This window comes from Herpailurus yagouaroundi, unplaced genomic scaffold, assembly GCF_014898765.1.
Source record: "Herpailurus yagouaroundi ecotype Mexico unplaced genomic scaffold, PumYag 163, whole genome shotgun sequence".
NCBI classification, from domain to species: Eukaryota; Metazoa; Chordata; class Mammalia; order Carnivora; family Felidae; genus Herpailurus; species Herpailurus yagouaroundi.
Genome location: NW_024412404.1, coordinates 16,404,470 through 16,430,302, shown reverse-complemented (window position 1 = coordinate 16,430,302; position 25,833 = coordinate 16,404,470). Strand labels below are relative to the sequence as shown.

Sequence of the window (25,833 nt, the reverse complement as noted above, 5' to 3'; positions counted from 1 at the left end):
CCGGCACATTTCAAAGTCACTTTAGAGCTTACAAAGTAAACACGCATTCCAAGTTATTCATTTTTGCTAATAAAGGAGATTTCTTTTTCCTGTATAAAGGTCATTTATACCCTTGATATTCTGAGAACAAGTGGCCAGTGACCAAGTGGGGACATTACTGTGAGGCTTTATGAAGAGGCAAATATTGCTCCCAACTATCACACCAGATCTATAACATCACACAATGTTTCATTAGCTAACAAGACATTTGCTTTCAATGAATGAAAACTATAATAAAGAGTTGCTATATTTTAAAAAGTAATGAATGTAATTTTTGCTCTCTTTTATGTTGCTATAAAAAAGGGCCTTAAGTGTACTTCTCATCTGCTCCTCTTCTTTAACTACCATAATTTATGCAGATAAATGTTGGATGAATTGCATCAAGAACACTATTCAGATTGCTACCCATAAAAGTACTTAGCTATCATTTTCTTTTTCTCCTATTTATATGTCTTTGTATTACAAAAATCAAGTTACCAACATTAAAAATGATAGATTGTCACCAAAAGTACTGAGGCATAACACTGAATAATAAATTATTAGTCTTTGAAGGTTAAAACCAAGTTTAAGAGATAGCAATGCTTTTGTTATGGCGGACTCTTTTCAAACTGCAGTTGACGGAAGGAAGCTTACAAGTGACAAAAACTGACACCCTGCTAATGCTATCAGCCTGCAGATTTACTGCAAAACTCTAAAGTACTGTCAAGGGCAGATCAATGTTTGTGATAATTCACAAAATAATTTGGCTTTACATAATAGGCATAACGTTATGTGACTTAGAAATGCAACCCCTGGTGTCTAAATGCAAACATGGGGAGGCAGCATGTGGTTTATCCAGCCTTCCCAGAACTTCAGCCTAGCAGGGCTCAGGTCGAAGGAGGAGGACAGGTTTCATCTTGGGGACTCTAACCATTCCCATTCTCTTACCTCCCCCCCCCTCAAAGAACCTCATTGGAAGAAAGATCTATCTTCTGAGAAAGCATTGTTCCATCCCTCATCATTCCCAACTAAAGACTCCAACATCAACAATGTGACAAAGAATAAATCCATGCCCTCAGAAATGGGGGTGTTACCAGTTCATACATGAAAGGATCTGCCAAACAAAAGATATCTTTGTGGGTATCCCAAACACTATGTAAGGAGCTAAACAGGGTAGAGCAGAAAATGCTGGTACAGCACACTACTTGTCGACATCATTCAGCAAAATGGAAGCCCTTCAGAGTTAATACACTGCTTAAGCACTTATGTGATTTAAGAGATATTCACAAACTTGACTCACAACAGAATCCTAACCACATCATGGGCAAGAAGGAATCTACCAGACTCTAAATCCAGGGGGGGCAGGGAGCAGAATGCTTGGCATACACTTGATGCATTATACCTTTTTGTTGAAACGATTAGCAAAGCAGCAATTCCCAATTGATTTATTCTCTGGACTTCCCACATTCCTATTATCCCAATCTTTATGCTAGGATACTTTTAAAAAGTTGAGGTAATCTCTCTTGTTTACTAGGTATTGCTAGATCACCAGTTAAAAGTTCATACTCAAACGAAGTTTAGTATAAAAGTTCCTATTCCTTTCAGTAATTCATTCATTGGAAAAAAATTTATTGAGCCCCTACTTTATATAAGGCACTGTTCCAGGACTTTGGGATATATCCACTATCCACTAGACGGCAGAGGGAGAACAGAGACAAAAAAAGCCCTGAATTCATGGTATTTACATTTAGGAACTAATCTGAGAATAGCAATATAAATCACTGACCCAATTAATAAATGTATACTGGTGACCTGCACAGGACTGGCAGATCTGGGGGTGGTCTACCATCACCTCTCATGTCTGTGATCACGGCGGACTCTGATGATCAATTAGGGCACACTCTCAATGCAGCAGAACTGAAGACCCTCAATATAGCAGGCCAGGTAACCACCTCAACTGGATTACAAGCATGTGATCAAGATGGCATGTGCTTGCCAAGATATTATGCAAGGTATATAAAACTTGAGACCTAGATCCAGCCCTAGATAAGCTTCTAGTCTATTTGAGGAAAAGAGTCTTTTACAAAAAAATAAGAATACAGCCTGATATAAGGTATTGCAGGGGTTACTGCATAATAATTCAGACAAGAATGGTTCAGATCATAATTAGTCTCAGTACTCAAGTTTCAGCTTTGCGGTCCTTCATTTGCTTCTGCAGCCTCAGGAGAGGCTCTGGAAGTTTTGCATTTGACTTTGAATTTGATTTTAAAATGAAAATGGGAATGGAGGGGACAGATGGTAGTGTTGATAGTATAATTTCTTTGTAATATTTTTTTAAACAGTTTCTTTTTGGGAGAGCGCAAGTGGGGGAGGGGCAGGGAGATGGGGACAGAGGATCCAAAGCAAGCTCTGCGCTGACAAGCTGACAGCAGCATGCCCAACGTGGGGCTCGAACTCACCAACTGCAAGATCATGACCTGAGCCAAAGTTGGTTGTTCAGCCAACAGCTACCCAGGTGCCCCAGGGGTATAGTTTTTAATGGACCAAAGATGGGCTTTCTTGTCAACCATCTATTCATAACAACCCTGTCCCAGATTAGCATTAAGGGCCAAAGTCTGGAAAAATCCTAGCTTAAAGACTAAACAGAAAGGACATGCTAGTAAAAATAAAAGTTTCTTCATTTGTACTTAAGGAGTTTGTACCAGATCTCTACGGATCTCTCCAACTCTCTGATTCTAAGCAATACAGGCTCCAAAGTTCCCTCAACAGAAATGAACACCCTCCCCCCCCCCACCAAAAAAAAAAAAAGACAGTCCAGCAGGAGATCTTCGCTCATGTTAAAACCAAACCTCACTCAAAGGATACATTCGGTGTCACATATATTCTTAAAAGCTCATTCTTACTGGTGTTATAAAATTAGATAAGGACAAATAAATTATCAAATATAGAACAGGAATGGGGAAAATAGGAACATAATAAATATTGCACTAATCCAATATATTTACTTCTTTTTTTATTTAATGTTTTTTATTTTTGAGGGATTGGGGAGGAGAAGAGAGAAAGGGAGATAGAGAATCTGAAGCAGGCTCCAGGCTCCGAGCTGTCAGCACAGAGCCAGACGCGGGGCTCAAACCCACGAACTGTGAGATCATGCCCTGAGCCGAAGTCAGATGCTTAACTGACTGATCCAACCAGGCACTCCCAATGTTTATTTCTAATGGAAGTTGCCTTACATTAAAGCACAAAGTAAAGTAAAAACATTCTTTCAGTTCTATGCTACTTGGAGAATCTGCTTTACAGATTTCCACATCTACTTATGCCACCCTCTTCCTCTTCATTTCACTCAACTTCCAGAAAAGAGGAAGTTAAATGCAGTTAACGGGAATAACTGACCGACCAAACCAGTATTTATTTCTCAAGCCAGGATCCATGGACAAATCTTGGGAATCTAAACACATGAGAAGATTGTAATTCCACATTTAGGTCTTAATAAGCTTAAAAAGGAAATGAGTAAATGACAATATTTCATTTAAAAATAAAGGAGGAGCACCTGTGTAGCTCAGTCGGCTAAGCCTCTGACTCTTGACCTCTAATCAGGTCAAGATCTTGGCTCAGGCCATGATCTTGCAGTTTTTGAGTTCAAACCCCGTGTCATCGAGCTCTGTGCTGACAGCCCAGAGCCTGCTTGGGATTCTGGCTCTCCTTCTCTCTCTGCCCCTCCCCTGCTCACTCACATGGGCGCAAGTAGAGGAAAAGAGAGGAGCTTGGATTCAGACATGCTAAGAATGCTTTGGGCTCTGACACATTAGTATTTAACTATATAGCCCTATTCCCAAGTGTGGGGCAAACGAAAAGCAAGAAGGTTAAACAGGAATGCCTCAGCTGCTTCAGATCACCAGAATGGTCAGAATAGTCCTTCAATAATAATCAGAAATGCCCCTAAATGGAGACTTAATCTCTGCATAAGGCACCCAAAAAATAATACTTCCACTGCTGTACATACATACATACATAAATCTGGATCACTTGCCTTAAAAATCACCATATCAGAGTACTGCTATGCAATCCTCATGCCCATTTTTGCACCTGTTTTATTCTTAATGTGATCGGCATGTTGGATGAACAGTATCAAAAGAATAAGCGACCCATACACGGAACTCTCACTGATTTTCTTATAGGTGATAACTTTTTTGCCCTGAAAATTCACAATTGAAAGATTTTTTTTCATTGGAATTAAGTTTTAGCTGTCTCCAACAACTTAGTAAATTGTGACTGAATTGACCCGAGAAAATAAAAAAACAATGAAAGGAACAGTGGATCACAGGTCTATAATCACCTGTTTGAAATCTTCCTGGATTAATACACATAGTTTATATATTATATACACATACACACATATATTCACGCACAAATATATACCTGTATAGATCCGTGTATATGTATAAACTCAGTTTTTCAGATTTTAGAAATGTAATATAATTCATATACTGTACATGAGCTAATATTTCTAGCTGGTATTCATGTTTCTACAGTGAAAGATGGGAATGTTTATACCATAAAAAAAATAATAACGTGAGATCAGGACTCTTATATAAATATAAAATGAACACATGTAAATTATTTAACTAAATTCATTAATGAATCAACCAGTAAGATGTACCAGTTGAAAGGAGAATTCCAAGTACCACACATACCAACAGTGAAGAATGCCAAAATGAATTTACAAATAGATACAAAACTGGTAACCCTCAAGTTGGGTTAGTGTCCTTAATGGAGCTCCTGTAAGCACCCTGTATCCTTTCCTTCCCAGTATGACATAGGTTCGAAACCACTAGGCTCTCTGTCAGAACATGAGTTCCTTCAGGCAAGTCAGAATACCAACCAAGTTTGTACCCCTAATACCAAACCCAGTGTCTGGCATAGAGTTGGTACTCATAAATTCTTGCAGAATGGAATTCAACTCTTCTCTAGCACCTAATATAGGGATTTGGCAATTTTAAATGAATAGATGATACCACCACCTGATTTTACAAGGAAGGGAATGGAAAGGTTTAGGCCACTTGGGGTTTGTTATTGTCAGAAGAAGGTGGCAAGGTGATACACAGTTTTGAACTCCAGTGGGAGGGCTGGTAGAAAAAGAGGGGACACAAAGGAACCAGTGAGCTCATGGACAGAACGTGAGTCAGTGGTCTAGACTAAGCATAGAAACAGCTACATTCTCCAGAGTGGAGGCTGGACTAAGTCCCAGAGTTTAGAATAGCATTGGTCAAAGTATACTTCATGGATTATCAGACGCATAGGAAGGTACCTGATAAAGAGAATTCATGAGAATATACCAGTGGGTAAGACTATATACTCTCTTCTTAGATATACACACGTGTACCTGAGTATATACTCTGAAGACCCCTATACTTAAGACAAGTGTTGAACTTTGTTCTACATGGAGCTTTCACCATAAAATCCATCCTTCTTATGGTATCTATCACACCATGTTGTTCGGACTGGGGTCAGATGTGAGCCCAGAGTTAGATCTACAAAAGAAATACATCTAACAAAGCTCAGGAAAGCACTAAAAGGGCAAACCAAGCCAGTAGACAGGAACAAAGGCAGGAAAGCCAGACACAGGACACGGTGGGCAAAGTTAAGTCCAAAACAGTTAATTTGGAACCACAGAACACCCTTCTCTGTAGAGTATAGGTATCTCAAGGCAGATGCCCTACTTAGGTCATCACTTGGTCTTCAGGGCTTGAACATGTCTGAAGTAATATGGTTCCAGAAACAGAGCAGCTAGGGAATGAAAAAGGCCAAGCTGAGTAAGACCTTATGTCTATTTTTTATTGCAGTTCTAAACCCTGGATGCACATTAAAATTACCTGGGGTACTTTTAAAACTTCACATTTCCTAGGCTCCTACCCCAGACCAACAAAATCCCTCTTTTCTAAACAGAGAGCTTTGATAAGCTTCCTATAGTATCCTCTCCCATTACAACAAATCTGGCATCCGCTAATGGAAGCAGTGGAGCCCTGGCCCAAAGACAGTAGGGTCCTAATGAAAATTCAGCAAACCCCACCCTGTCCAAAGAGTTCTCTATGAAAAGTGCCACAAATTTCCCCCAGAAAGTGCCACTCTAGCTTTTCCCTAAAAATAGCTTTGCTTCCTTGGAGAGGTCAGATCCACAGCCTTCAGAGAGAAAAGCATAAACACAACTCTTGCCAAACCAGGCTCTCAACACTTAAATCAGCTTGCTCTCAAGTCCGCACAAAGTTCCAAGAACAAGGAGAGTCTTCTATAAAGGGTTTAACAGCAGACCATGGTTATGCAAGGCGCCCAGATCCAGTTCTCAAAATGCTTCATGTCCAGAAGTTCTAATTAATTATTACTTTACCAAACGAAAGTGAGTTATGTATTTCTGTCATTTCATCCAGGATCTTCTCCAGGCTGCCAAAAAACATGAACATACCCAAATACCAAAACTATGTAGGAAGGCTACAGAACGTCCTCACCAGAGACAAGACAGAGTTTTCACTTCATAAATCACCAAGAAACTCTGAAAAGGCAGCCAGTTGAAAAGACAAGCTACACTGGTGAAATATTTTCTTAATTCACCTCATTCAGGGTAATTGATTTTTTTTTTACTTCACGAACAAGTAATTTTTAATGTAAATAATAAAGTCACTTAACCATGTACTCTTATTGCATGTGGAATGACAAAGTTTTTATCTGAATTAATTAGGTGATTTTTCACTAACACGGATTTGTTGCTTTTACTTAAGACTTTGTTTTTAATCAAATCCCTTCCCACCCTGACCCTCACCCCACTATGAGATGAAATGGAAAGCAACAAAAGTTTCTTAAAATGTGTTTCCCTGTGTTTCTTTCCAAAGGATTACGATGGCAAAACCCTCAGCATCAGTACAGGAACTACCCTGCTTCCCTGAGACGAGGTAGTATGCAAATCCCAGGCCCTATTTAGAATGTGTTTCATCCCTGTGTCATCACTGCTGGGAGCATCAGCCAAAATTGTGACATGCACATCATTGTCATACAACTTTTCACCTCGTAGTTCCTGCTTTTAAGTGTACAATTAATGACAGTGAGGAGAAATTCAAGCTATCTTGCCAGAGAGGTGAAGTTCTTCCCCTTTAAGAGTAGAAGGTTCAACCTGGCAAAAAGAAGAGACCCTCAGTTTTTATTTTCCCCTGTTTCTTATCTCTAGGCATCCCATCCTACTCACGAGGCAGAAACATCACAGTTGGGGGAGGGGGAGACAAAATTACTTCCACATCCTGTAATTTGTCTGGTGTACTGGAACAGAGAAACAGTCTTATGAAACCCAAGCCACAATCCTCTTTTAATTTTATCATTATTATTTCACTTTGGAAATCGTTTTATTTTTTTATCTGGAGAATTTTTTCAGCTGTTTTAAGTGTTTTGTTGTTGTTTTTTTGTTTTTTTGGTTTTTTTTTTTTACAAAATTCAATGAAAAAGTCAAAAGAAGTCCCAATTCCACTCTTCCCTCCTTATGAAAGGCAATCTTTGTATTGTGTATCTTTTGCCCGGAGAAGGTACATTTGTGCATATCTGTGTCACTTTTGTGGAAATTCTTTTTGTTTCCATGCACCAAAATTTACTCATCTAGCCGAAAGGGGAAAAAAACATATGTATCACATTCCTAGGAGTTACCCTCCCTCATACTATCCTCAGGCTTGAAGGGAGGACCTTGGGTGTCCTCACTTGTCTAGCTCCTTGCTACTCAAAGTGTGGTCCATGGACCAGCAGCATCAGTGTCATGTGGGAGCTTGTTAGGAAGGCACATGCTCAGGTCCCAGGCAGACATCCTGAATCATCAATTTACATTTTAACAGGATCCTCAACAGATTTCACATGCATAGCAAAATGGGAGAAGTAAATAAATGGTCTAGTAAAAATTCCCACTCATGGTAAATAGAATCTTCTCTCAGAAGTCCGCTTTGCCTGTGCCTCGATTCTTCCAAAGCCTAGGTGTGCAGGACCATAAAACCCCAGTGGCCTTTATGGTTTTCAGCAGAGTAAAGCAGTCATTCCTCAAACCAGGCAGCAAGTGAGGAAGCAGGGAGGAGTGCCGAGGGGTGGTGGCAGGAGCGGCCTCCCCCAGCCCGTGTGTCTCAACACAGCAGAGTCATTAATTAAGATACGCCCCGCTGCTGGCGAAGCAGTCACTCTGGCGTTCCCTGTCTGCTTGGGACTGGCGTGAGGTGTGAGAATCTGGGTAGCCTTCTCCATGGCTCTGCCCCGCTGGCGTTGATTGTGTATGATTAATGATTTAAAGGAATAAAAAGAGAAAGGTCAACTTCTGAGTTCAAGACAGAGCAGCTACATAGGGAGTAATTAAGATACTTGTGTAAGCATGATTAATAAGCACAAACTGGCACTCTGGGCAGTAAACAAGACGCAAGCAGATGGTTAGCATGGAAAAGGGTTTTTTTTTTCTTCTTTCCTAAAAGCAATTTTTCAGCAGCTTGAAACTTGGCTTGTGAATTCTTTTCCTCCCCCAAGTCTCAAAAAACTCATTATCTCCACAACCTTAAAAAACACACACACACACACACACAAAACCGTGGTGAACCCCTTTCAAGACTCACTCATTCTCTCTTTTCAAAAAAGATACCTTATTATTTTATTTTATTTTTACAGATAACTAGAGTTTGCTTGTAAAATGGATGCGACTCATCTTTGTTTCTCTCTGCCTTTTATGTCAAGCGTCCCATGCACTGCCAAGCCTGACAAGGTGGTTCACTGCACAGTCTTTTAACTCCCACCCACCACTTCTCCCTCCCACCCCCCCAACCCTGTGATGGGCAGAACAGAGGCATCAATGGTGGCATTTCTGGAGAGTGCTGGCAGGCAGGTGTCAGAGCCGTCCGGCAGGCGCCCCTCACGAACACTAATCAGCCCTGGTGTTCTTTTACAATCCATATCTAATTCGCAAGTTTCATTCTTTCTGAAAAACAATTACTAGGTTTTGAAGTTCATTGTGCATTTACTCAACTGTCTCTTCACATTAACGTAAAGTGGGAACAAGAGAAAATAGAGTCAGCAGGGAAGGGACATCAAAAGATGTTAAGAGTGGATGAAGGCTTTATTTTAAGAGTAATATAATTACAGATGTGTGCAATATTTTACAATAAATGAAACACAAAAGGTGTATCCTGTGCTTTCAAGATAGTGTGTGTGTGTGTGTGTGTGTGTGTGTGTGTGTGTGTGTGTGTGGAGAGGCAAAGAGAGACAGACAAAGAGACCTAGGAGAGAGAGACTCAGATGTACACATTCCCGCAGGGATGGGAAAAGAATGAGAAACGGGTCATTTAGGACTTAGGAAAACAAAAAGATTCTCCCAGGATCACAAGAGTAAGGTATGCATCTCACTTAGCAAAAAGAAAAATAATTTAGCCATGACAGAGTAAGCAGACTTAATGGGAGAAGGAAAGGAAAGGAAAGGCAAGGACAGAGAGTGTGAAAAAATAGAGGCAGGGAGGGAAGCAAAGGCAAAGAGAAAACAAAGAGAAAACAAAGAGAAATGGAGAGGTGGGTCTTAAGCAAAAACTACAAAGAGACTCGGCATACCTGATGAAGAAAATGCCATCAACCTGGAGTCCTTCTCCCAAATGCCATTTCTTGAACTTCCTAAAACTCATAATGAGTTGCTAGCCCCTGAACCACTCTCACTCAATTGTGAGGTTAACTGGCCCTTGACAGATGCAGAAATGTACTTTGTACCAGCAAGTTGCCATGAGTCTCCCCAGGTCAGCCTCAGTCCAGTGACCAAGTCTGTGCTCACCATTTCCTGGCCAATCCCTGGGGCCTCCCACCTCAACACCTACTACAGGGACCAGTCCTGTCAACCTTGTCCATCCACCAAAAGACAACAGTTCAGGCCCCAAACCTGAGCCCACATCACTCAGCCTCTATGTCCTCAGGACCAGAAACCACCACAGGCAGTGGCCCCTGAACCTAGTCCAGCCAAGGGCCTCAAAAATGTGCCCAACTATATTCTCTTCTTCCTTACCACCAAAACAAAGGTGAGAGGGGAGAGGAAAGGAAAGGGAAAAAAACTCAAGCTTCCCCCAATAGAAAATTCTAATATATTATCACCATGATGCTTGGTCTCATGCCTCAACCCTTTTTTGTTTTATACTCAACACCTTAGTAATTCTTAAACAGCACTTTCCAAAGGTGTTAGAAAAATAGCTGAAAATGTTTGGAATACTCTAATATTACCCAGAGTAGAATGGGGTTCTTTTCTGTAGAAAGCTTCAGTCCCTTTAAGATGCTAACATGCTTTGTGAATTGTTCACAGCGAGCTAAAGCACATCATTTCCCGAACTGATTTATCTTCTAAAGCTACCCCTCCCCAAGACTTGGGTTCCATGAAATACTCTGAGAAACACGTATCTACATCTAAAAAAAAAAACCCTTTGCTGTTTGAGAGTAGTAACTAATTTAACCTCTATCTTTTCCTTCTCTAGCCTGAACATACCAGTCTTACAAGATTTTCCCTCAGAGATCTATTTCCTATTCCTTGAATCATTTTTCCACCAAACTGCCACACTTCCCATTTTTTCCACATTCTCTTTGAACTCTTGTAAGCAACTTCAGAGCTCCAACAAGGATCTCATTCATGCAAGCATGGAGTGAAAATGGCTTTGCACGTCCTACTCCCTTTAATGCAGCTCCAGATTATACTGGAGTTTTGCCTGGTCACCCCACATTATCTGTAAGTGCAAGCTGAGGTCTCTCTCCAGATAATTTGCATCCATAAATATATTTGTTCCAAAGCTATTTAGGAGAAATTTTGGAATAAGTGCAAAAAAGTCTCAACACTGTGGAGGAAGAGAGAGGGGGAAGAAAGGAAAGGCCCACATTTGGCAGGGTCCACACTCTCAGCTCACACAGACCCATCTCAGGATGTACTCTTTAGAAAAAGGCTTATAAAATCCCTGCAGAATATAGACACCAATGTTCACAGCCCAAGCAAAGAACATTAAGGAAAAAAAAAACAATATATACACTCTCTTCTTTATTAGGATCCATCTTCAGTCTAAGACTCATTACCTTGTACTTAATTTGCTTCAACAGCCTCTCCAGTCTGCCTTCCTAATTTTCATCTCTTACCCTAGAATCAAATTTGAATACATGTCAAACACTACTTCCACTATGCTCCTCCTCTAGCCAAGCACACATTTCATCTTCCCCATAATCCTAAGAAATAGGTACAGTAATTATCCCCATTATACAAGTGGGAAAACTGAAAAACAAAGAGGTTAAGTCAACCCGCCAAGATCACACAGCTAGAAAGTGGGGGAGCCAGGATTTGACCCCTGGGCCATCTGGTTCCAGGGTCAATGCTTGCCTGGCTGCCATGCCTATTACCTAGTCTCACCCAAGTGTTCAACAGTAGCTTCCCATGGTCCAAGCTCACCAGTACCACGCACCATGCTTCCTCCCAACCCCTGCTTCCATTTTCTTCTTTAAACATCTTCCCAGCATTTGTCGTGTGTCACCATCTTTAAGATCCTTCTGACGATTCTTAGCCCCGTGTCCTTGCCTGTGAATTCTAACCTGTGACCTATCTCACATGGCTTCAAGCTAAAGGACTTTATGGCTTGTACTCTTCACCACTGTTTTTAGTATGTCAGTTGCTTTATCTCCTCAACTAGATTAGAAACTCCTTGAGGTTTCAAATGACTGCTCATAGGCTGAACAAATAAATGGACATCCTTCTACTACTACCCAATGTGGCCCTTTGTGGGTAGAATCCTTTCATCACCACCCAATATATCTGGACCGTGCCAGGATTTCCCTGGTACCAAGGCTGCCTCCAAAATTTTCTCCCATGCTCCCTTTCTCTCAAGCCTAAGCCTCCATTTTATTGTCTCTCAGGCTGGCCCACAAATTGAAATAGAACATGATGCTTAATTTTACATCAACCAGTTAAGCTGCTTTAAACACTTCAATATTCCCCAAATGTAGTTAAATATATGAACTTGCACTTAGAGTTGTCAACAACGCATTGACAATTTGTTTTATAGTTGCATGTTAATCTACAATCTGTTTAATGCAATCCAATACATTATTCGGGATGGTGATATATAAATTTAAGTCCTGGAGCATGAAATATCATTTAGGATTAAGGCTCTAATCTCTTAACAGAGGAGATATTTGCTCACAAAGGCAAGCAGCTAAGAAGAGTCCCTGCATATAAAAGGCATCATCATTGTCTCCTGCACCAAGGAACCAGCTACAGGGCATGCCAATCCTGGAGGGCAGATAAAAGGGGGACAAAAGTTACCTTCCCTCTGGCTCCCAAAGACTTTCTCACTAAATCAGCCTCACAAAATAGTTAAAAATTCACTTACCAAAAGTACTGTTTATGACTACCTCTTCGTCCTCCCCAAAGTCCTCAGGTAGGAGAACAGTAACAAAGGCAGTGAGGGCTAACTCATATAATGCAACTATATGAAGTAGGTCCTCTTATATCCCCACTGTTTCAATGAGAAAACTGAGGCAGAGCCAGGAAGGGGCACTGCTGAGCCAGGGCCTCATCAGCAGAATCTGGGCTCTTCGCCACACTTTCCTCTGCTAATCACCCCACATAAAACACTAACTGTCAGGCTTATTTCCAAGCCAAAGACTGGAGACCACTACAAGTTGCCTGGGATAAAGTAAGTGTTCAACAAATACTTTGGAATGAGAGAAAGTATGAGCTACTGTGAGCAAGCAGAAGAAAACGACAAAAACTACAAGTACAAGATACTCATTATCCTCAAAGAATTCAGAGAAGACAGGAGGAAAATAAGAGATCAGCAGAAGGTCATTAAAATGCCAAAAGAGGGATCACAGAAAGAAAGGTCCCAGAAGGAGAGCTGATGACTTGGGGGTTCGGAAAGGGCCAGGGTGGGATGAAGGAAGGTGCAGCTGAAAGAGCCCAGGCTCCTCGCCACATTTGGACCAATGCCCTCCTCATTCAAGCCCCATGGAAAGAGCTAGGTCAACAGTTTGCTACCAAATGTCACTTATCCATATACGAAACCCCCCACCTATAAACAGACATTCTTCAAGGCATATACCTTTCAGGTTGGGGACCCAATCACAGCCTACTCCCTGCCCACAGCACACATAGACCTTTCCTCTGAAAGCATATATTGGTCACTCTGATAGGATGCGTTTTTCCACAGAGCCCAGCCCTGTCAGGAACTCTGGTTCACTGTGACTAACTCCAACATAAGGACCTAATCTTGGATGTTCCATGCCCAATCTGCCTGAAAACCCAGTTTCACCCAAACTCCAGTATTGCTGGAAGCCCTCAGAGACATGGGCAGATGGCATAGGCCACGTGGTCAGATGAGCAATAGGCTGGCCTTGCAAGGTAATTACACCAGGCAGACCAGCAATGCTAACTGGGGTGGTCAGCCTCCAAGAACTGCACCATCCCAACCTTTATCAACTTTGCGCTTCCTTGTTTGGAAGTGATACATATTTCAGAAATGTCAAAATTCTTAGAGAAGTGTGGTGATAAAATGAATAGGCTGTTTGCTCTCCATATTGATATACCCGATTTCACTGTCATTTTAGTTATAATAGGAAATGTACAAAGTTAGCTTTGCTTGTTTTGACAACCACAAAAGAGATTTATCAGTTACATGTACCCACTGAAGCTGAGGTTTCAAAGTTAAAATTGGTTCTAGCCAAGTTTCAATATTATTAATGTTTTCATGATAACAAAAACATGTAACTTTTCTGATAGTTCTCAATGCCTTTGTGAGGAAGAGTTTTGGAAATCTGGTCCACTTGCCAGAAACTTCTGTTACTTTTATGCAATAATTCAAAAGAAGTCCATAAAAACTAGAGCAAAGTTAATTTTACTGTTTAGTTTTTAAAACAGGAAAAGTTTCACATGACTTAAAATAGTGTCATTGAGATTTCAAATCCCCGAGCTGTAAGGATTTCTTTCCATTTCCTTCTCTGGTCTTCTCAAATACATGCTTTTCCATTCTTGTTTTAATTGCTTCAAATATATGAAATTCCCCCTAATTCTTCTGAAAGCTCTTACAAAGCCGTGGTCAGATTACTCACTTTGTCAAACTTTCTCTTAAGCTGCATTACTCTTCGGAGGCACTGGTGTTCACATCTGTGCACTGTACAACGTTTGGCTTTACCTTCTGCGCTCAACTTACTCCAAGACAAGTAGTTATTAGCACATCTTCATGCCAGTAAATCTTTCAATGAAAGAATAAAGAGAAGGAAAGGAAAGGGAGGGGAGGGAGAAGGACAAAAGCCAAACAGTGAAAGAGTCCAGACATTAAGGAAAATGGAGATGTTTCACAATTTCCCAAATATAGAGCTGAAAGCTAAATTGGGCAGCCTCTGTCTTCCCATTTGTCTGGAAGTTCCAGGAGTTAGATTCTACTTAGCAAATTTTAACACACTCCTGAATGAGAACTATTCCATTCCATGAAGTTGGTAGTTCAACTCCCATGAAATGAGTAAACTGACTAGCATTATCTCAGGAACCTCCAGGACAGCCCTGTAAAGACGTGGACATGGTGTTCCCAGTGTACATCCGTGGCCCCTAGAGGTGAACACCTGCCTACAGTCATACAGCTCCTGAGTGATAGAGCCAGAATTGAACACTCGTGCCACCTCTTGCTGAAACCATCTACTCCCAAATTACAATTACTACATTGCTAAGAGAGCAATCTTTCAACCAAAGATGTGTTTCCCAGCTTCACATTAACTGTCCCTCAGCCAAAGAAAGAGGACACATTCAGAAAATGCCTTATCACAAAGGGTGGTCACTGACTGCTGGTGTGACTTCCAGCCTTGGGAAGCAAAGGTTTCTACGAAGGCCAACCTGGGGACTTTACTAAGCAAATCCTGGAAAACTACGGACAGTTTAACAGACACAGAAAAGGCTCAGAGAGGTGTAGAAAAAAAAGGTATATTCAGCAGATACCAAAAATTCAGAAAGGAATGCTAATGGAAAAATTTTTTAATAGTGTTTACGTTTTAAGCTTGATGTTCTGTGAAGCTGATGCACAAACATAGGATACTGGGCTCAAGTTGCAAGAAGTGACTTGTCACACGGGAGCATACAATACTTTGGGTCATGAACTAAAACTAAATAAAACAAGTCTTTTGAGTATTAACAATGGAGGAGTTTGTACTACGTTGAAATTATGTCTAAATGGCTCCATAGTAAAGTATATGCGCAGGTGCAGGTTTGTACCTCTCCCAGTGCTAGCACGCACAAGGAGAACCCACAGACACTCTACGAATGCCTCCACAATTATAGTTTTATCATTACATTATCTTGTATACAACTGGAGATTTACACTGTCACCTTACAATTCTCCCACTCTCCACTTTTTCTTCAGCAAAGGGGCAAAATTAATTTATTTTAATTTAGATTTAATTTAGATTCCTGTTCTCTAAGACCTGACTAGACCTCTAGCTAAGCAAGAGGGAGACAGGAACTGCAAAATTCAACTTTTTCCTCAAGAAAGCAGACCCTCACCCATCAGCTCAAGTGACAATTAGCAGTTTCTGCAGCACATTATATGAACAGAACTAATAAGGCAAAGGAATCGGGGGCAGGCTTTTCCCTTCACAATCCTGTCTGAAGCTTAAAAGAAAGTCTGAAAACTAATGAATTCTGAATTCATGTCAGCTCAGCAGAGAGCAAAGTCTTTTATCTTCACCTGGAATAGGAATGAAAGAAGAAAAGCCCAACAGTTCATCCACTTCCCCTAAAACATACTCTGCTTCAGTCCTATTCTTGGCTAGGAGAGTGTGGAATCCATTGAAGCTGGAACAGGTCTCATTTTAAAAGGGAGCAAATCTGAGCTCAGAGAAGTTAAGCAACTTGCTCAAAGTCACAGAGCCAGTCTTCATGTCCAATATCCCTGGCCTGGAGTCACTGCTACTCTAGCAGAAGAGGGGGGAAAAAAGTATGGGCTTTACTCCAAATGTGAAGAATGTTTGCCCAAATTTTTTCTCTAAGTGTTTATGAAATTATAAATCAACATATGAAATATGTGTCAACTAAAGATAGGCATTAATGGGTTCAGAAAGAAATGATCAAAGGGGACCTCACTTCCACAGAATGCCTCCTGAACAAATAGAAGGAGCACATTTACACACCCATGCACAAACACAGGCCCCCACAATGCATGCCTGTAAGACCCAAATATAACATCTCTCATGGATTCCCTAAAAGGAACTCACCAGAATATTCTGCAACAGAGGACAGCTGACTGCACATTTTATAAGAAACAAAGTCCTAGGCCCAAAGATTAAAACAAAGTATAAGCAGCTCAAAACCCAAGAGGAAAGGCTTAATGCTTCACAGAACTACTCACAGACAAGTTTAAGAAGCAGGTTATCAGACAAAATAGTTCTGCAGAGCACTATGATGTAGTAAGGAAAACAGCTAGTTCCTAACTAAGTTTATCTGCTCTGACAGCTTCTGTGTTGGCCTGGCAGAGGTTGAGTGTCTACACAATGAACATAAAGATAACCTACGATGGCTACACATCCCCATCCATTTGCCAAAGGTCACTAAGGATTGAGCATTTTGCTTCAGTGCCTCCACTAATCCAAAGACATGCCAATCTGCTTACTGTTATACAACATCAGGAGGTTCGGATTTTACTTATCGAGGGATGTCGGACTCGCTTTGTCAGAACTTGGTGACTATTAGCACAAGGCTGAGTGACCATAGCTGCAATGAATTTTTAAAAACTATTTGGTTTTAGGATGCCCAGGAAAGAGGATGTGACTAAACAAGATGGCGGTAACCACTGTTGGACAACATTCCACTCTCAGAACATAAAAGCTGAACAGTGGAGCATTGAGAAATTAAATTCATGGCCTGGAAAACAAGCCAAGATTAAAAAATGTCATGTTGATACAGTAGGTGCTCTTGAGAGTGGGGGGAAGATGTCAGAAACTGGATTGATTACATTTTCATAGCAATGTTGTGTGATGGAGGTGGGGAAGGGTCAAGTGTATCAATAACCCTCTAGTGCTCTGGGGGCACATGCCATATCTTTCATCAAAAACCTACACAATCTACAAGTCCACCATCATCCAGCTCAAAATTTTCAGTCACCAGGGCCAAAGACCCTTTCCATAGAAAGCTAAGTAAGATCAGTTGGGTCCTACGCCTTCTTTTGGGGCCACCAGGAGGTGCTGTTTGCAGCAACATGGTTCTCAACTGATGGACAGTTTGGAAGGAGAAAGGTACTATGTTCCCTCCTCTGATGCAGCTTTAAAATTTCATTCTATCCATGTCTAAACCAACATCCTTTCCAATCCTCACAAAAGTTAATATTTTTCCTTGAATGTCAAAAAAAAAAAATAGGCATTCATGAAATAACCTTGCTGTGAGAGGTCCCTAGACTTCCTGTAGACAAACTTCCAACTCATCTTAAGACTGATATTGGGAGTAAATTCTAAGAGGGAGAATACTCAAGGGCTTGTAACAGCGTGCACAGTCCTTAGGGGTGAGCGCTACCTTCACACAAGATTCCTGAGGACATTTTCTACCCAGACTCTCCAGATGGAGGGCAGACTTGTTCAGGAGCCCAGGTTTAGGGCTAACTCCTGTTAGCGCTTACAGGTACGTCTTCTGCCATACAGCAACATTTGGGTCAGCAGCACATTCAGCAGAGAAACTCCATCATGAAAACATAGACATGGCAAGGGAGAGAAAAGACACAGGGGTTTCTAGGGTTGAGGGGGATTATGATAAGCAAGAAAAAGATGGAGAAGATTAGGTAGAAAATAGTGGAGAGAACTTTTAGGGCTGAATGGCTATTTTTTCTCTTTTGACAACAGTGTAAAAGAGACACAAAGAAGCTGCCCTACCCTGAGGAAAGAGAACTGCCCTTTGATGCTAAGACAACCATCTATAATGCTGATGAGAATTCTCTCTGGCCCTGTCTGCCCACCATGGGGGCTCATCCTCTGACCGCATTCTTACCTCTGGGGTGACCTCTTGTTTGGTCATAGGACTGCAAGAAAAAGGTTCATCTGAGGGTCAGGAAGACGGTAGCCCTTACACCCACAGGAAACCAGAGTCTGCCCATCAGGAGAGGACCCTCTTTCCTTTTCTTTTAAGGACTTGAAAGGCAAATCCAAATGTTTTCTCTTTTGTTTTCAAAATTGCCAGTATCTTTCTTGTTCTTCAAATAGGAGACAGAGAGGGACTGTGACCTATTCCTAAAGTCATAGTGAAAACAAGAAGCCAGGCTCCAACTCCCAATCCAGGGGGCTAACCCCTTCCACTCTGTGGACTCCCAGTCTCACCAGGAAGGTGGGGGGGGAGGGTCAATAATTTTATGGGGGACATAAAAAAACAGTTGGATTAGACAGGACCAAGGCCTTCTTTCAAAAGAAACCAACCATCATTCTACAGTCCAGTTCACTAGAAGGTCTGTAACTTTCAACCACCCAGACCTTCCTTTCTTCATCTGTAAAATGGGAATGTGTCCAGCCCCCAGTTGAGATACAACATCAGGAAATGGCTGGTACCACCCCTAACACATGTTCTGTACTAAATGAATCTTAGTTACCTGCTCCTTCTCCAGAGCAAATACTTTCTAATGTGAAAAAAATGAAACTGACTTCTTAATTGTCAGATTTGCTGTGAGGTAGTTGGCAGCTCCCTTTGATTTCAGGATTGCTCTGGATGTTTTGCATGGGGAGGCTCCAGAGTCTTCGTTGGGCTTGATGGCAAGATAATCAGACTGTCTTTCTGCTCACATCCCCAAGTAGACCAGGACTGAGATCCACATGGTCATATATTTACATATGTGGAGCAGCAAAAAATCTCAAAGCAAATAACAAACTTCCTGTGTAAGAGCCCCCTGTGACCAGTCTCTACTTAGACCAAATACAACACAGGCTGGACTATTTTTCCTGAGATTTCTTTTCTTTGAATTTCAGACAAATAACTACACTTCACCTACCAGCCTGAGTTGGACGGAAATGCACAGCATCCTAGCAAGAGGTGATATGGTAAAGTGGGAACCATCAAACTTCAGGGACTTAAAGAGAGCTCTGATTAAAACCCCCACTCTGCCCCTTACTGTGATTGAGGGGCAAGTTCACAAAAGTTGGCTTCATGTTCCTCATCTGACCAATGAGTAGAACAGCACCTGCCTAACGGGGTGTTTGTGAAGACCGAATTAATGTACATCCTGATATAATAGTTTTGTGGAAAACAAAGCATCACAGTCACCATCAGTAGGCTCCTTGCTATATCCCTAAACCACAGTATGTGGGCCACCCAGAGGGAAATCAAGCTCCCTTTCTAAGAAGTCTGGATAGACTTAGATAGACACCCTATATTCAGATAAACACTATCTGTAAGCCCCAGGACTTACCTTCATTTTCCTGGCTCTCATGGCTTGGTGGGGAGGGAGATGGATGGCAGCTTTAGAAAGGGGTGGTGTTGGGGGGTCAGAGAGAGAAAAATTGATCAAGGGAGATTTAGACTGGACACCTTGGTCCCTCTCCAAGTCTGATTCCCACTCACTGTGAAGTCCAGCTACATCTTTGATCATGGGTTCCATGAGATAACTCAGTATCTTTATAAATCCTCAATTTATGCTATGCTACTTTAAATTGATTACTGGTTATATGCAATCAAAGGTCTTTCCCAAGACACAAATCTAGAACCCATTTCTGTAGAGGCATCACAAAATATGGTCTCCATCTCCTTTCACCTGCCTTCCTTCTTTGTCAAGTCAGCAAACACCAGTGGGGTGGGATGGCCGTGAACCATGAAGTCCAGTCGACTCTTTCTTCAAGAACATGCCTCCCCTCCTCCTCCCAATTTGCACATTTATCTGAAACAGACTCTCTCTCTCTCTCTCTCTCTCTCACACACACACACACACACACACACACACACACACACACAAATTTCTGTCTTGCCTAATTATGCAAATCCAACAGCAGCTTGCTGGCATTAGAAATACAGACTTGGCACCTCCCTTGTGCATAGTCCCAGCCTGTGTGAGCCCTCATGGTCTCCTTCACAGAGCTGGAAAGCACCCCTAAGTGCCTCCATCACAGCCAGAGACTCTAGCAACAATACAGCATTTCAGTCTTTAGGGTCTTTAAAAAAAAAAAAAAATTAGACATGGCAGCAAGCATTCCATCCAGCTCAAGGTTGCACTTGGTGTGGCCTGCCTCAGGACTCATTTCTATGACTTGTTGCAGCACATGAAGTTGGATGGGAAGAAGAGACGACAAGAGAGGCCTCAGAAAAGCCTGGCAACAAGGACTGGGGAGATTCTGGGGGAAAGAGGCATTGGGCAAACATCATCTCCCTAATCTGCATGATGACTGCCGGCCAAGTTTGCTCTCAGAGCTGTGAGAGGGACCAATTAATTTATCAATCTGCACCTCTTTCTGCCATAACATATTTCCCTCTTGCCAACAAAAAATGTGTCCATTATCAGGCAGGTCCCTGTCCTCCTAAGCAGCCCATGTGGCTGTATAATTACACTTCTTTCCTTGACAACTTGCATGATTGTTTTCCTAACAGTATATTACTTCGTTAGTACTTTCCAATATACGTTATTTTTAAACTGTCACTTTTGCCCAACTCATCCCAATTCACACTCGTCTGTTTATCATAACAATCATTAATAACTGTCAGTCCACGCCATCATTGTAACGAACTCACTCCCTCATTAGCATGTTCTAGCATTTGTTCCGTAGAGGGGGCTGATTATTTTTTACAACAGGCCAAGCCAATTACTTTAGTGAAATGGAATCACATTAATCAAAACTTAACAAGGTGGCAAATTTAAAGATATCAGATTGCAAAAGACAGCATAACTAATATGTCAGTGTCAGGGGTAGCATGTAGGTATGCAGCAGCTGTACTAAATATATCTCTTCACAGAGGCCACATGAATTTTGACGTTTCATATGATCTGACAACTACCAAAGTGATATTATAGAAGGCGAGAGCCCGGTGCTGCTCAGCTCACGATGACTTTTGTAGATTCTGGCAAGGGCAGTGTGAGCAGGGAGGGAGGCAGAAGAGGGGCGAAGAAAATGGTGGCCATGCCTATCCAGGCTGGCAGACGGCAGTGGATCATGTCTGTGTGTGCCAAGGCATTTTCTTTTACACTTTAAATGATGATAGTCATCCATCACCGTCTGACAACTGCATCAAAACCAGCTGCAAAACATGCAAAGCCCAGCAGTCTAAAATATGCTGACACAACCAAGAGAAAAACAGAAAAAAAAAAAACATATATATTTATTTATATATTCCATAGGAAAAGGAAGCAGAAGAGGGGGAGGAGGAATGGAGGTGGGGTGATTACAAAGTGTTCAGGAGCAGAGTAAAGCAAACACCAGGGCAGCAAAGGAAAGGGAAGAGAAATGAAAAGGGGAACAAAACAAAAGAATGAGAAGGAGACAAAGAGGGAGACAAAAAGGTAAAGTGATGAATGAAAAAGTGGGGGAGGCAGGGAAGAAAGACAGAATGAATACAAGGTGCTGTCAGTACTGGGAAGGAAGGCAACATGGAGGCTCTCTTACAAGGAGCAGATTCCACCCTAGCAGTATTTCCCCAGTTCCGACTCATCACTTTCACGGTCTGGTGCTTCAGACCACACTCTTCCTACCTCCTGACACCGGGTGCTGTGCAGGTCTCTTGGGCCTGCTCCCACCCCTTCAGTAAGCTCTGCTACAGCCATCCGCCAGTTAATGGACATCTTGGCACCCAGGTGATGGATGAGTCTAATTCTCCAGGTAAGGCACATGGGCACCTACCACCAGGCTGCTCCAAACTCCTTAGGCCCTTCTGCTGATCACAACCCACCCTCCTCTCTGGCCTCTTCCACCACTGAAAAGTGGTTCCCATCTCCACCCTGACATTTACTAGCTGGGTGACCTGGAATAAGTTATCTGACCTCTGTAAGCTGTAAGCTTCCATTTCCTCATCTTTAACAATGGAGATGATATTACAGTTCAAGATTAATCTTTCACAGTCAAATAAAAAACACATAAAAAGCACCTAGAAAGATTTTTGACGCATGAGTGGGCCCCATTGTTAAGAGTAGTCCTGGGGGTAGAGACCGTATGTTTATCCATCTTCACAGTCAGTACAAAGTAAGCAAGCCCTGCAATTCTGTGGAAATGAGCTGGAGTAGTGCCCTTCCTTGTACTTCTCATTTATGAGGTTTACATCCTTGTCCCAGGATGTCTCCTGCCATTTACTTAATAATCTAGGAAATTGGTTGGCCACATGCAGAAGACAGAAGATGGCCAACGTGATTTGTGGGCCTTTCAAGGGTGAGCTAGCTTGGAAGGGCACCATGGTCCAGTGTGAAACATCTGGATGCTTCCTTACCTGGTCCCACAACCCAACTGGCCTGAACACCTTACTGTTATTACATTTAATGAAGCCTATTTATTTACTCATTCTGACGAAGCCCAGAACCAGGTACACCAAGCTGGCAAAGGCCCTGTTGTATAATGTGATTAGGTTCAGGTATATCACACAGTTCATGAAATTGTGCTATGATTCATTTTTACAACTTAAATAGCTATTTGGTTGGGTTGCCGGGTTGAACGTGATGAATGTGTATGATAAAACAGAACAAAGAGGGGCCAGTGCCTGTAAACTGAAACATTTGTCAGTGTATTAACCCCTTCCCTTAATTGTGATGCCTTCTTGGGGGCAACTGCCCAATGGCCAGCCTCCTTCAGACCTCATATCCAGTGTCAGATCTATACCAATGCCAGAGGTGACAATTTAATCTCCCCATCAAGGAAAAAGCTTTCTCCAGAAGTTCAACATCTAGTCCATCCGAATCCCTGTGTCAGTATAAGATGATAGCCACAAGTATCCACAGGTCCTATTTCAAAACCCAGTCACCTCTCAGGTCTCCAACTTATATTCTGGTCCTAAAGCCTATTTACCAAACATTTAACTCCTGTCCAAATCAACATTCATGGCAACTCTGTTGAGATATGAGCTTGTCACCTAATTACACACATGCCATAAGAAATAAAGCTGGACTAAAAAATCACTGTAGCATAAAACTCAGTAGAAATAATGTAGGGAGGAAAAAAACAGGACCTGCATCCCTTGTTTCAGTGTCATTCATGTTGCCTAACAGATTATTTTAGACTGTCCTAGGTCACCTATCTAGATAAAGATTTCCTAAAGTAGACTCTCTGATAAAGCCACTTTGTAAATTATCATTTTATTATTTTGAGAGACACAGAGACAGGGAGTATGAGTGGGGAAAGGGGCAGAGAGAGAGAGGCTAAGAGAGAATCCCAAGCAGGCTCCACACTCAGTGAGGAGCCCAACATGGGGCTAGATCTCACAACTGCAAGATCACAACCTGAGCCGATATCAAGAGTCAGATGTTCAACCAACTGAGACATCCAGGCACCCCTGTAAATTGTTATTTTTTTAAAGGAAACTGGATTTTTCTTTTAATGTTGAAAGAGGTCTTAGTTAACTCTCACCCTGGCTCATTGTTAGTCATTCACAGAAAAGAAATCTGAATGTGTCCTATGTTCCAAAGATGGCTATGACACCTCTCCCACCCAATATGCTCTTCTAAAATGTGATCTTACTATTTCTTTATCACATGGTAGACTAATGCCCCTTGCCTTGGATCTGGGCAGGCTCATGTTGCTGTAATGGACAGAGCGCATGGAAGTGACACTGTGGGACAGTTTCAGCGCTGGAACACTTACACTTGGAGCCTTGAGCTGCCACGTAAAAACTCCAACCAATATCCTGAGGCAGCCACACTGTGAGGAAGCCAAGCCACATGAAGAGCCCATGTATAGGGCTCCATCCAGCAGTTCTAGTGGCTGAATCATCCCAGCCTAGATGAAGACACATGTGTGAGTGAGCCTTCAGATGAAGAACTCCAGCCCCCTGCATCAACTCACCCCCAGCTTTTTACTCTTTCCAATGGAAGCTCCAAGCTTGGAGACCAAAGACAACCCATTCCACTCTGTCCTGTCTCAATTCCTGATGCAGAGACTCCATGAGTGTAACAAAATGGCAGTTTCCAGTCTCTCCGTTTTGAGGTAACACAGTGACAGCTAACAAGAACACTGGGAAACCAGGGAAGCAAAGGCAAAGTCAAAACCAAACCCAGGTCTGTTGACTATAGGGTTAGTGCCCTATCTTCCTTACTGCTCTTCCACTCTAACATTTGCAAAATACAGCATACACCTGTGTCACACATGTCAGCTTACTACAATAGTAAATAGGAGCTGAGAAATGTTTGGCCAAAATCTCATCAGATGCTCAGGGGATACAGAGAGGTTTCCACTGTCCTTGAAACTAGTCAAATCTCCCCAAAGACCAGACAACAGAAAACCTACACTCACCAGAACAGCAAAAACTTGGTATCTGGGCATCCCACTAGAAAAAATATATATACCACCCAGGAGTCACTGACATTCACTGGCCCAATGATTTGTTCCCAAGTATAAAATTCCCCGAAAAGCAATCACTGCCCCAAATGGAAGCCCTTATATCACATCTCCCACAAATTCCATTTTACTCTAAGCTTGAAACATATCAACCATCCCCCAATCTGGTCTGCTGGCCACTCAGGTCGGTGACTCAAGCCTGGATACTCAGGATTATCTGGCAGGGAAACGTCTAGGCTCAGCAGATTTAGGATGTGAGACTAAGATTCAAACAGATGAGGACATGTGAGTCATACTCTTCTTTGTGCATCTTCCCATGCAAACCTCCACATAGTGGCACACTTTCAGATTTACTATCCTCTTCTCTTCCTGTTGATGAATCTGTTGAGAATGTTAAGTTTCTTTTACCACTTTCGAGAAGGTCAAGTGAACCCAATGTAATGGTCTTTCAAGAAGAGAGACCTTTGGACCAGCTCCTCCTGGGATGAAATAGGTCTTTTACCTAAAGCTTGGTACATCAGATATTATGAATATACTTTCTCCCCAAATTCACCAAAACTTTTTTCTGGATCCAAAATGAAATCTCATGGTCTGACAAGAGATATTTATCTTTTTTTGAAGATTTATTTAAATTAAGTCTTGCAAGGGCACCTCAGTGGCTGAGTCAGTTAAGCATCTGACTTCAGCTCAGGTCATGATCTCGTGGTCCCTGAGTTTGAACCCTGCATCAGGCTCTGTGCTGACAGCTCAGAGCCTGGAGCCTGCTTCAGATTCTGTGTCTCCTCTCTCTCTCTCTCTCTGCCCCTCCCCCACTCATTCTTTCTCTCTCAAAAAATAAACATCAAAAAAAAATTTTAATAAAAAAAAGTCCTGCAAAGGCATAGAAATTAAATCACCCTTAACCACTTGATGCGTTGTCTATTGAAAATAAAAACCGTAAACCATAAACTTTGAAATAAACTTTCAAATAAATTTTAATATGTACATGTATGTGATATGTTCACACATGCATGTATAAATACATTATTTGCATGTTAAAAATCAAGACTATCCTGGACCATCTGAGATGTAAATTTTCCATACGGATAGTCATTTTCTGTAGCACGCCTTCCCTGGTAAATCAGAGAAAGACGTGGATTGTCGAACCATCTAACCCAAAATACAGAACTTCATGTTTTTTTCTTTCCCAAGGGTACACTGACCCTTTCTCCTTCCTTTAACAATTCACCTCCTCTTGCTTGACATTCATTTTTTTCATTTGTTAACACACTCGGAGAGAGAAAAGAACTTGTCCAAGTTCACAATGCCTACCAGGAAATTCAACCCAGGTCTCTCTCA

The 25,833-nt window shown here is 41.8% G+C and overlaps 1 protein-coding gene across 7 annotated transcripts in view; it reads right to left on the bottom strand.

Moving 5' to 3' along the window:
• LRMDA (leucine rich melanocyte differentiation associated) overlaps window positions 1–25,833 on the bottom strand; it is a 1,047,786-nt gene that overhangs the window by 811,960 nt on the left and 209,993 nt on the right. The window contains exon 1 of one of the 7 annotated variants that reach the window (XM_040485491.1): window positions 9,622–9,971. The exons of 5 other annotated variants lie outside the window; for them this stretch is intronic. In XM_040485491.1, the coding sequence (XP_040341425.1) occupies window positions 9,622–9,640 (19 nt within the window). In that variant the 5' untranslated portion in view covers window positions 9,641–9,971. Of the gene's footprint in view, window positions 1–9,621; window positions 9,972–25,833 lie in introns of those variants that run through there. One more of the 7 variants, XM_040485492.1, reaches the window with a different exon arrangement.